The sequence below is a fragment of the Melanostigma gelatinosum genome (genome assembly GCF_949748355.1).
Source record: "Melanostigma gelatinosum genome assembly, chromosome: 23".
Lineage (NCBI taxonomy): Eukaryota > Metazoa > Chordata > Actinopteri > Perciformes > Zoarcidae > Melanostigma > Melanostigma gelatinosum.
Genome location: NC_136656.1, coordinates 11,901,744 through 11,914,554, shown reverse-complemented (window position 1 = coordinate 11,914,554; position 12,811 = coordinate 11,901,744). Strand labels below are relative to the sequence as shown.

Here is a 12,811-nt window from a genome sequence, read left to right as displayed (position 1 = left end):
TGACTGGTCAGACACACCGACCCGAGGGTCTATTTAACAGTTTAATTGAGGTCGTTAGTCTGTACGTGAGGTTTTAACAGCAGCTCAAGTTCAATAAAGCAAAACAAATCATGGGAATAACTGAGATTTTCTCTCTTCTGCTCCTCACAAGTCCTTCCCGTAGTTCGTTTGTTGAATTCTCCTTCTTCTCAGTCCCCCCCCCCCTTTTAAACTTCCTCTTTTCATTCTCTGTAAACTAATCGGTCCTCTTTCTCCACACAGGGAAACAGAGGTAAAGCTCGCTTCATGTCTCAGGTAGCAGATTCATTTGCTCTGCAGCTCGCCTCTCTTCTGCGCGGGTTATCGGTTATTATTATTTACAACCACAGGTTACAGGGGAGCAGAGGATTGTGCATGAAATGAGAAGTGTGTGTAAAAGTGTGTGTGTGTGTGTGTGTGTCTTGCTAAGGCAACACCGTCCACATTAGCATAATTCCCTCTGAAAACTCAGTTTTCTTCTGCTCGTCACCACACATGATTTGCCCCGAATAATGTCTCCCCCTCTAGGTTTTGGTTTCTTTGGTCGGTCCCTCTCGCTGAGGCCTGATCATCAATCTAACCTCGCCACTACCTCCTGAAGAACGCAGGACTTCCTCGCTTCTCACAATACATAAACATGAGGCTGAAACAATTACCCTGCCGGGCGTATTGTACCAGGAAAACTTTGATTGGAAAAAAATGATTGCTTTCTGTGTTGAGTGGAAAGAACAAATGGAAACACACACACACACACACACACACACACACACACACACACACACACACACACACACACACACACACACAAAGCCCACTCCTGAACGAGCATCGTGAAATATTTCAAATAGTTTCTTTACAGAGAGAGAGTCTGTCAGACAAACAAGGAAAGCACTGTGATCAAAGTAAACATCTGTCCATTTTCTCTCTTTTTTTAAAATCACCGTCCTTCTGTGCTACCGCTATCAATCTCATTATTTATATGTGACTTTGGCCATATACAGTCACGACAAGCATAATCCATTTACCTTCAATCGTAATGTTAGACGAGTAAAGAAGGCTTCGATTCCTTTGCATCATAACCAAAGTCTCCTGGAGAGATTTATGGTAAATTGTTTAAAAACATTAAGATAAGAAATGTAAAAAAAATCGGAGCGAGCGAGTGATTCGTGCGGTCAAGTCAGCATGGTGTTTCGATCCAGGGACGATCCAGTGACTTCGTATCATAAAGTTGGAGGACTCGCAGACGACGGATTAGCATCCTCATATTTCAGTGTTCTGCCTCCAGATCCAAGAAATATTGTTGTGTAAAGCTTTGGGTTTGGGTTGCGTTCAGATTTGGGTATTTTCATATATGTTGTTTTTTATTGGGAACTTCAACAATTTGACAGATTAAAAAGTCTGTTTACAGGTCTTTGGGGAGTACTGCATATGTTTAAAAAGCGGTTTTAAATCTGATAAAGTGACTCGATCAATGAGTTTCGGCCCCCAAAAAGTTGTACCTCATCTGTGCTTGAGGCTAGCGACTCGAGGGTGAATAAGCCGCTACTAGCATTACACATAGGCCTTCACTGCCCATGCGGCAGTACCAGTTACTTTAAAGGTCCAGTGTATAGGATTAAGGGCGGCTCTGTTTGTAGAAATGGAATATAATATTCATAACTATGTTTTCACTAGTGTATAATCATCTGGAACCAGGAATTGTTGTGTTTTCATGAGCCCAGAATGAGCCCTTTATATCTATAGGGAGCGGGTCCTCTTGACCCAGTCTGCCATGTTTCTACTGTAGCCCAGAGCAGACAAACTAAACACGGCTAGAGAGGGCCTTTCACATTTGTACTTTACCTCAAGGCCACCGTAGTTCCCTGACCCGCTTGGAACGGGAGGGGTATTCCGCTGGTTGCAAGGTACAACCTTACGGCTAGATGCCACTAACACCTACACACTGGTCCTTTAAGTCAGGTCGTGTCTTAAAGATGCGGGTACAGCCCAGGTTTTGGGTCTTAGTTTCAGGCCTTTGTGGTGCTGTGTACTCCACACCTCCACTTCGGCGGAACAGTTTTTGCCAAGCTCGGTAGTACTCCCCATGACTTGTAAACGGACTTTAAAAACCTAGCTGTACATTCAGTACACAGAATATTTCTGGCATGTGGACAGCGATGGGTGTAGCAGTGAATCTGCAGATCATATACACATTGCATTAAATACAATCATTCAATAAAAACAATTTTTGTGTGTATTTCGCGACAAGAATAGCACTCTGAGCGATAGAGGCTCCTCAGATAATGTGCGGGCCTCGGGGGGTTTGTGCAGCGCAGTGAAAAAAGCTATTGCGATGCAATCCCAAGCTACGGAGTCGGGCTCCATCAGTACCCCATCTCACTGATGACATCCTCATCATCTTCCAGAACCTGCACACACACACACACACACACACACACACACACCACCACGTCGGCATGTGTGTGTGCGTGTCAATGCATGCCATTGTGACAAGTCGTGTGATCATTTTCTGCGTTTGTCTCTCATGGATATCATGACGCCAAGGTGTGTGCACACAGTATACACAGACCTCCACGCGTGTGTAAATGTCAGTGTAATAATGAATATGTCGTTTAAGGGTCGAAAGATTCTGATCAGCCCCAGACTCCATTAACAGAGCCAGAGAGGAGCGGGAGGGGTTTTCTTGTGCCGCCGAGTGGAAAATTGAGTCCATGTCACAAACTAATCAAATCGTGCCAAAGGTGAATAGAAGGGAACACACGCACGCACACACGCACACACAAACAGGGCTGACAAGTATCCAGGCCATCTCACAAAGCTGCTGACGCACACAGAAGATGTGGACTGAGCAGATGGCTGCAGAACAAAAGTCTGCAAGGGTCTCTGTAACAGCCTCGCATTAGCGTGGCTAACATTAGCATGGAGCCCCGCGGGGAAATGAAAACCCAGATGTGAAGTATGTGCTGCAGAGGGACCGATTTGACCGCTGTGGTTGAAAGCAGGAAGACTTTGCTCTGATATTTGGTCGACTGGAAGGACGTCGCCGATCATGGCTGGAGGGTGTGTGTGGGATTTCCTTCCAGACGCTTCTAAACACGCTGCGGTGACATGCTATACAATGCTAGGCGACTGTTCCCCTCTTCGTGGAGTTATTGCTTTTGTATCCCAGGCTTCGATAATCACAATCTAATACAGGAAGAAGGTGGAGGGCTGGACCGGATGGGGGGGTCTGTGAGGGTAAAAGGGGGCTTCTCATTGACCAGCTCCACTTTCTTCTTTTTCTCCAACTGTACACCAGTGCATTGTGGTATGCAGAGTTCACGTGGGGTCAGTGTTGCAGGTTTGCAGGGGTGGTGTGGGCGGGGGGGGGGGGGGTGTAGCCCTAACAACCCTGTTCAGCTGTCCTCCACCCTCTCCTCTCCCACCCGTGTCTCTGAGCGCTAGGAGGAGGTTTTGGTTTTGGATTTAGGGTCATTCTTGCCGTTCTGGAGCACGGGCGAGTCACTGGAGGTCTTGGGCGTTTTCCTGGGCGGACTCTGCAACGCGACGTCGTGTAGAGAGGGCTCCCGGTACATGGCCACTGAGGAGGGAGAAGGTTGCAATAGTTAGCACTGGGTAGGAACAGACTTGTGTGGCTGATACAGTCGAACTGGCTCCTCTGCTGCTTTAGTTTGTTCTTGGGACAATTGCCCCGTGGTGTTTTCAGGTTCATAAATAAAAATAAACATATGACCTATCTTTAGTGACGCTACCAACGGAGGTCAGCAAAGTCATACAAGTCACGCACAATTCTACAATGTGAACACAACCTTATCTATTCAAAGCGTGAGTCAGCTTCAATTAGATGAGGAAACAAACAGTACCCTGACACTGGATTACTCCCAAGCTTTTATTTTGAAGGTGCACTGATTATTATGTTTCTATGAGCAATGGATGAAATAACTAAACATAATTTAACATGGGGTTTGTCCATGGTGATGAAAGCATGCTTATCTCAAACTCTTCACTTCACGGGAGCTCCACTAAGACGTTGCTGCATGTCGGCTTTATTTGTCAGTATCTCTTTTATTTTGACAGCTTGTTCCACCGCCCCCAAGTGGTAAAAAACAAAAGAAGCAACGGATGCAGCTTTAACTTAGTTCAAAGCATTGCCTGGTTAGTTCAAATAAAGTTTGGAAGTTATATTAACCTTTGTTAATATCACTTATAATATAATGTTTCTAACATTAAATAAGGTGCATTGTTTTAGATGACTACTTTATTTAGTTTACTGTAAATTAGAGCTGTAACTGTAGAAGAATAAATAATGCTGTAGATGAAATGCATGAACTTAGTTTATTGTGCGTTTTGTCCCTTTTGCAAATGAGATATAGTGAATCCGGTGCTACATAACGGACTCTACATGTAAGGGCTTATTCTGACAAAAAAACACAAAGATTTCAATTTTCAGATGATTATACACTAAAGAAAACTGACTGATTAAAGAGGTACTGCACACTTAAACATGTTTATTAAGCTGTGAACTAAATTACATGAAAGTACTGTGATGAAACACATCAATGCTGATGTTGGTATTGACAATTCTTAATAAAAACTGGCATTTAATGGTTTAAATGTCTTAAAACGCCATCTACTGTTTTAAACCTGTCCTAATCTCGCAATGCAAATTCTGAGACAGAGTTGACCGTTTGGGACGAATCTACATCATGAAATAAAAGATGATCAACGTCCTGTCATCAGCTCCTCGCCTCTCCCCACCGCATCCATTGCTTTTACTTTTTCCGTAGCCACTTTGTAGCATCACAGCACAAGTCTGTTCTCTTCCTTCTGTGTTCTGAAATTAGGCCCATCATCACATCACAGACTCTAATGAATCAGTGTTAATGACAGCAATGTGCTTTCCGACGCAGTGACAAGAGTGTGCAGATGGCGCGTTAAGTCATTTAGCAGCCGGCTAGTTAGCGAGCTAACATGAGCTGGGTCCTTGCTCCCTGCTAGGATGCTTCAACCGGGAGGAGAGCAGACGGCCGCTCCAGAGACGGAGCCGCTATCTGACTGCAAGTTGCTACAGCCACATGCGTAAATCAAAGTCTATTCTTCTCAATTGACACAACACGATGATGACTGAACACTTGACTGAACTGATGCCGACTTGTACGTTCTCGGCAGATGGTGACGAAATAAAAAGCACTGAGCATCTTCCAGGATAACGCTCACTGGTCCCCTGCCTCTGGTACAGCTTGCAGAGCGGGCTACATATTAAGCGGCAGTACCTTCAATGAGTTTGGGCAGGAAGTGCGCAGCCCCCTTTGTCTTCTTGACCCGGTTCCCTTTCATGACCTGTCCGTCCCGGTTGATGCCGATGTACCACGCCCGACCCGACTGGGTCTGTCTGTACAGGATGGACGAGTAGGTGACGTAGTAGTTCTCGAACACGCACTCCTTAAACTTACACTCCGGCGTGAAGTGTTCCTGAAAGACACACACACACACAGACACACACACACACACACACACAGGGAGAGAGATCAGGGGAGAAGAATAACACATTAGGCGTCTCTGCCATTCTTTCTCCGTTCTGCTATTATTTATATAGTTACTCTCCAATTCCCCCGGACTCAGCTGGGAACGGGAGGAAATGGGCCCCACATTTCATCGTGACAGGGGTTACGGTGCGGGAGCAATCTGTGTCTGCATCGGCGCGCAGCGCAAACGTGCACAAACTCATCCCAACATGTGCAACGCAGCAGCCTATTTGTCACATGCCCAAAGTGGTTTGTGAGCTGGGACGCCATAACTCAGCCGATCCGGTTTACCTGTAACAAACTGCAATCACCCGGATCCTTCACCCCCTCTCTGGTTAAACTGTCGGCCTTCAGCCCTCGCCCTCACACACACACACACACACACACACACACACACACACACACACCTACACACACACACACACACACACACACACACACACACACACGCATAGCTCTGCATTAAACAATACGTCAACACCGGGACACACCCCACCCTCCGTCTCCCTCTCGTTACAGCGCTCACATATTCCCCTCTCTATCTCATCTTCTCCACTTCATCCCCCCCCCATCCATCCCTTCGTCATTTGTTAACCTTGTTGAGGAACAAACCAATTTGCAGGATTGATTTGGAGCCTTGATGTGACGGGTGAGCAGAAAAGTCCTGAATAAGGAGTTTGCTCTCTCTCTCTCTCTCATCCATTTCTCACTCACTCTTCTCACCCTCTCCTCCTGCTCTCCGTCTTCTCTCTCTCTGCCACCGCAGGCGCCGGGCCCCCAACGTCTGCCTCCATCCATTGTGCCGCACATAAACAAGCTAATTACATTGACTGTATCGCCCATTTCATAATTACACATCCATCCACTTACATCCACATCTGCGGCCGTTCATTTCCTCGCCCACCCATTAAAGTAGCTCTTATAGCACCGAGCGGGATGCAAAGGTCTGGAGTCTCTTGGAAGGTGCATCATTAACCATGTTTGCACTGCAGTGTGTTGCATCTCATCCTCTCCCCGTGCATGTGTGTGTGTGTGTGTGTGAGGAGGGGAGACTTGAAAGGACTAAAACTTGCTTTGTAAAACCTGATAGCCAGCACACACACACACACACATGCTTAAGTTCATGAATTGATTAATGACATGAATTGAACTGAATCAGGCCATATGAGTCATGTGTTAATGAGTGTGTGTTGAGGCCGTGTCACTACCAACCCATGACCAACGTGCAATGAGGATCTCATGATTAGAGAGCAACAGAAGTGAGATGCTGGATTTCTATCAGCAGGCAAAGTCTGACTTTCTGAAAGAGAAAACCTTGAGGACATTTGCACTGTGCTGCTCCTACAATAGTCCATATATAGAAGAGGTTGCGTGTTCGTGTCCTTTCACAGGCTAAAGAAGGTCACATTGGCAAGATCAGTGGTGCAGCTGTGGAAAGTTTTTGAGGTACTTGTATTGAATTTTTCTTTTCAATGCTACTTTATACTTCTATTACATTTCAGAGCTAAATATTGGATGAGAAAACGAGCCCTATGTTTCATAACAGACGGGATACAAATCCTAAGCACATTTATTTGTATCTGTGCGTAGCTTCACATCCAAATGACAAAATGTTGTGTCTGTACATGAATCTTCATATGTATCTGTCATTTTTCGCCGAGCTGTGACCTCTATGGGGGCCAGAACAATGAAAAAATAAATGACTCGTTAAATACATTTATATTCCATTAAATATAATAAATAGTATTAATAATAATATGGCAGCATTCATTCATTTATTTTTCTCAATTGATGTGGTCATGACTTTAGTTTTCATTTATTCAACATGTATTTTTAAATGAATTTATTCATATTCGTTGATGTATTATTTCCCCTGATCCTCATCGCTTATTTAATCTGTCTGCAGTGTTGACTTCCCCACACAGGGCTTGAGTAGAATCGCTCTCATTAAACAACATTCAAACAATATTTATTTATATTTATGATTTTACACTGGCTGTCTTTGCTTACAATAGACGGCTGACAACATGTGATGCATCACTTTACAGATCCATGTCTAACCTCACATGCATGGAGGTGGTAAGTGTTAAGGCCACAACTTCTGGACACAGGGAGAAATCGCCCCCCCCCCCTTGCAGCCATGCTGTCTCAATCGCCTCCAAAACACAACAGCAGGTTAAAGTAAAAATCAAATGGATTTATTATCCAAGAAGCATAAAAACAGATACAAACAGTTACAAACCGAATCACACAATTATTAACAAAACAAACATATATATATAAAATCAAATGTGAGATCCAATCCGAGCCACCCAGAAGGCTGGTCTGCCTCCTCGGTGGCCAGCAGAAGATCTGAAATTCCCCCGTGCTTCAAACCCTTTGTCCCCTCAAAGTTGCATTCCTCAGCTCATCGATCAGCTCACTGATTGGCTGAAGTCCAACAAGCCCCACCTGGGCCTATGCCCCATTGTCCTAAACTTCACACCTCTCCCTGCCACTTTCACACCACCCCCACTCCAGCACATTCCTCAAACCCCATCTCACAGACACTTAATGCATGAAATAAAACTTAAAACCCTCACAATTCCCCCTTTACTCACTCTTCAGAGTGAGTACATGAAACAGTTGTATCCATCAATGCATCATCCACTCATAACTGGTTGCCCTGTATATTAAAAGCATTTATAACAGTTCTCGTGTGGCATTGCTAAAGTAAGTACAAGCTGTTGAGGGAAAAGGATTATTCTTTACACATAGGTGTCATCATGATGTGTAAGCAGAATAGGTGTTACAAATGACATGCTAAAAAACAGTAGACAACACATTGTGCCTCTAAGGTCACATAGTTCTGGGTGTTTCTTCGTCGTCCAATGGTGGGGAATTTGCTTTTCACTCATGTAAGTGTGTATCTCTGTCAAAAAGTTCAGTTGAGTCTGTGAGTGCAGTGACTGTTCAGGTAGCTCGTTCTCGTTTGGGTGGTGAAGAGAACTGTCCATGACACTGCTCAGCTTGCCAGTGCCTTTGTCCTTTCCGGTTGGGGGTTGTGGAGTGGTTTGGGGGAAGGGGGGTTAATGAAGCCGCTGTCTCAGTGGGTGTAACCAGCTCTGCTGCCAGGATCATCGGTGTTTTTTAAGTCAGTGAACTGAGTCTGACTTGCTGCCAGTTAGACATGTCCTTTCACACCATTCCTGGTCCTCGTACCAGAACACATGTGCAATCTCCACCTTTTACAACTCAGATTGTGTGGGAGACAGAGAAACAGAGACAGCAGTATATTTTGTCCAACAAACTCATTATACATTTCACTTCTCTCTCTTCTCTAAGCACACTCCAAGTTGATCACATTTTAATTGGCAAAAACTGCCTTTTTCAAGGAACCCCAATTTAGTCCACCCTTATATTTGCCTCTGGTTTAACAGGCTATTTAGCTTTATCAGACCCGAAGACATTTCTCCAGTCCGCCCGACTCCACCAAATGCCTGTTATCCTACTTCTCCGAATCACCCACACGATTGCTTCTAAACAGTAAGCTGAGCTCGACCCGAACAACATGCCCCAAAGAGTTACAAAAAAACGCCGCTTTAAGCCCCTTCAGCCACAAGTATCCAGTCCGCCAAGCTACAAAACACTGCTTTTAAACAAGTTATCTTGCTGACCCAGCAATGCACAAACTAAGCCAGAGCGTCTCCCAGCCTATGCACGCCAGTCCGCCAAGCAAACAACCGTTTATTAATCCAATGTGGTGATTTTTATTTTATTTTTTCGCTGTATTCTCCATATCACATTGCGGGACTCTAACCCGGCCTCTCTGAGGTCTTATTTAGCGTGGGACTCCAACCCCGCCTCGGGACTCTAACCCGGCCTCTCTGAGGTCCTATATAGCGTATTGCGGGACTCCAACCCGGCCTCTCTGAGGTCTTATTTAGCACATTGCGGGACTCCAACCCGGCCTCTCTGAGGTCTTATTTAGCACATTGCGGGACTCCAACCCGGCCTCTCTGAGGTCTTATTTAGCACATTGCGGGACTCCAACCCGGCCTCTCTGAGGTCTTATTTAGCGTAAATGTCAGGAGAATGCACTTTTCCAGCTACAGGTTACTCTGCGGTCTTTCTCTGTGCCCAGATGCGGCCCTAAGGGTCTATGCGGTCCGTGAACACTTTCGGCTAAGATTACCAAAACAGATTTTTATTAAAATGGCTCTGCTCACCTTTTATTCGTGTACACTCCGAAAGTATCCGCGGTCCCACATCCCCGTCTTAGAGTTCGTCAAGTCCCATCTGGGTCGCCAAATTTGTTAAGGCCACAACTTCTGGACACAGGGAGAAATCGCCCCCCCCCCCCTTGCAGCCATGCTGTCTCAATCGCCTCCAAAACACAACAGCAGGTTAAAGTAAAAATCAAATGGATTTATTATCCAAGAAGCATAAAAACAGATACAAACAGTTACAAACCGAATCACACAATTATTAACAAAACAAACATATATATATAAAATCAAATGTGAGATCCAATCCGAGCCACCCAGAAGGCTGGTCTGCCTCCTCGGTGGCCAGCAGAAGATCTGAAATTCCCCCGTGCTTCAAACCCTTTGTCCCCTCAAAGTTGCATTCCTCAGCTCATCGATCAGCTCACTGATTGGCTGAAGTCCAACAAGCCCCACCTGGGCCTATGCCCCATTGTCCTAAACTTCACACCTCTCCCTGCCACTTTCACACCACCCCCACTCCAGCACATTCCTCAAACCCCATCTCACAGACACTTAATGCATGAAATAAAACTTAAAACCCTCACATAAGATATGGTTAAAAACAAAAAACGGTAAAATACGACCTCCAGTCAGTAAACATGACGCGGCAAAGCCTCAAACATCAGCAAAAATCTGTTCTCTTTTCAGAGAATCATTCATTCATGATTCATTGAATATTTCATGTAATGCTTAGCATGGTACTCCTCCCTCTGAGGGAAGCACAGACTCATGGTTGCATGAGAACACTCACCTCTGTAAAACATACAGCGAGGAGCTCATTTCCTCCATTTCTTTTTGTTGGTCTGATTAGAATGGTCTAATTATTTCCAAAACCTTTCATCATTACACTTTTATTTCTCATCTGACATTTGTAAATATCTGAAAAACAAATGCTGCTGTATAGGAACTTTCAACCGTCGCATATCAAAATGCATTACCATTAAATCAGTCCGTCATGGCCACATGTACTTATCACAAACACACACTCAGGGTGCCGTCAGTGATGCTGCTTTATAGGATAACACGCTATTAAGCAGTCATTTATAGCGTGGCATCACTCACACAGCAGACACACAGGGGACAGACGCACATCTGTCTGCAGAGCGTCCACTCCAACTAGACTACAGACTCTCACACTTCATTATTTCCCCTCTAACGCAAAGTAAAGGACGGACTTCGTTTCAGCTCTTTATCTACTGAGGTCTAAATAACAAACAGTGAAAGCTAAGTGTCACCTGAGTCCCATAACTCTCATCCCCTCAAACCAGACTGGACCGTCACGGCTGCAGTCCCTCTTGTGTCCAACAGGGGCTGCTCCAAACACACAACAGGCTAGTCCGGGGCTCCGTCGCTGGTCCTGCTGCTATTGATGCTCCAAAATGAACTTGTGTGTACTTGCCACTCCATGATGCCCAGCTCTCCCCAAAGAGCCTCTTTCGTGCACGCTAAACACCACTCGAGTAGCAGAGCAGCCACAAAACACACACAAGGACTTCTTTCTGTGCTGCTGTTTATGCACCAAACTCCACGTTGTAGTTTTTACATTTGAAGCTGCATCTGCTGAAACATTCTATCATGTTGCATGATACAATTGAGGACGCAGAGACACAGTATGCATATCATTGCATCGGCACGACTCCCTGGTTTAAAAGGCTAGAAAGATACGAAGGTCCTGATTTCATTTGGCCATGACACAAAGCTACAGTTTTCCATGAAGGTGCAGACCTCAGCAGTCTTACATCGAAATACTTGCCAAGAATATGGACATAGACTCACACTCACCAATCAGATCAAGTCAGCGTCAGTCACTTTTTGACACTAAATTTACTAAAATCCTCTGATACACACGGATCATTTCAGAGGAGACAAGAGGATCCTTTGTGTGTGTGTGTGTGTGTGTGTGTGTGAGTGTGTGTATATCCACTCATGCGTGTCTGCTGTTGTGACAGACAGACATGACGGATCCCTCTTACATCAGTGGGAGGCCACCCGGCACTAGATGACATGCATATATACACACACACACACACACACACACACACACACACACACACACACGGTCGCATCACATCAACGGTGACGGATGGACCGGTTGCCTCCCTCATCATTCACCCCCAGAGACAGGAGAGCGAAAGAGAGGGATGGAGGGAAAGAGAGGGGGCAGGATGAAACAAAAAAAGAAATAAGTGTGTGTGTGTGGGGGGGGGGGGGGGGGGGGGCGAGAGGTAAGGAAGGAGACAGGATTACTCTCCAATAATGACACACACCATCATCTCATTTCCATCCGTTGACGCTTAAAGACATCATTCAGCCTCGTTCTCCGGCTGCCGTTAACCATTGAGCCTCCAGTGCGCTCAGCTGGGGAATTGATTCCATGTAAGACCTCTGTGACTAGTCAATAGGCATTAGTCCAGAAAAAAAAAACGGATTAAGCTTTTGGTTGGACACGGCGACATCGCTGAGCGTGAAGAATTTAAAAGGATTTACAAGCCGCGATCATGCGACTGCAGGTTAATCCAGAGGGTGTAGCTTTTTATTCCAGAGGACAAACGTATCTCACAGCGTCGACAGAGCACACGTAGAAGAGGGCCTGTGTGTTTCTACTGTACAAGACAAGGGCAATGCAGGAGATGTGTGTTTTACAGCTTTCAGTAAGTGACGTTTGCAGTTACACGTGTCAGCAGGAACACCTGATCAGTACCGGCTTTCTGTTGCAGTTGTACCGGCAGCAAACTGGGGGGATGGATGGCCTCATTCAAGCTAAATGGGCTTCTGTAGGCCAGAGCCAGATGTGTATGCTGGACCAGACAGATGCATGTTTAGGCTGAGGTGGGACAATGTGTGTGTTACGAAGTCCTGAGTCAAGTCCCAATTTGCAGTGGCCCACAAGGCAGTCGTAGCGCACACAAAAATAAATGCTAGTACGACTAGCCCGCAACACACTGCGACTTTCGTGACTTCTTTTTTCTTATGACAAACATCATAATGAATATTCAAACGAGATTAAAAAAAATGATTTGC

The 12,811-nt window shown here is 45.4% G+C and overlaps 1 protein-coding gene across 1 annotated transcript in view; it reads right to left on the bottom strand.

Moving 5' to 3' along the window:
• Positions 1–3,458: 3,458 nt before the first annotated feature.
• Positions 3,459–12,811, bottom strand: part of fgf11a (fibroblast growth factor 11a) — a gene marked incomplete at both ends in the record, with an annotated part of 66,965 nt that continues 57,612 nt past the window's right edge. The window contains 2 exons of the mRNA XM_079295921.1: positions 3,459–3,598; positions 5,292–5,490. Coding sequence (XP_079152047.1) covers positions 3,459–3,598; positions 5,292–5,490 — 339 coding nt within the window. The remainder of the gene's footprint in view (positions 3,599–5,291; positions 5,491–12,811) is intronic.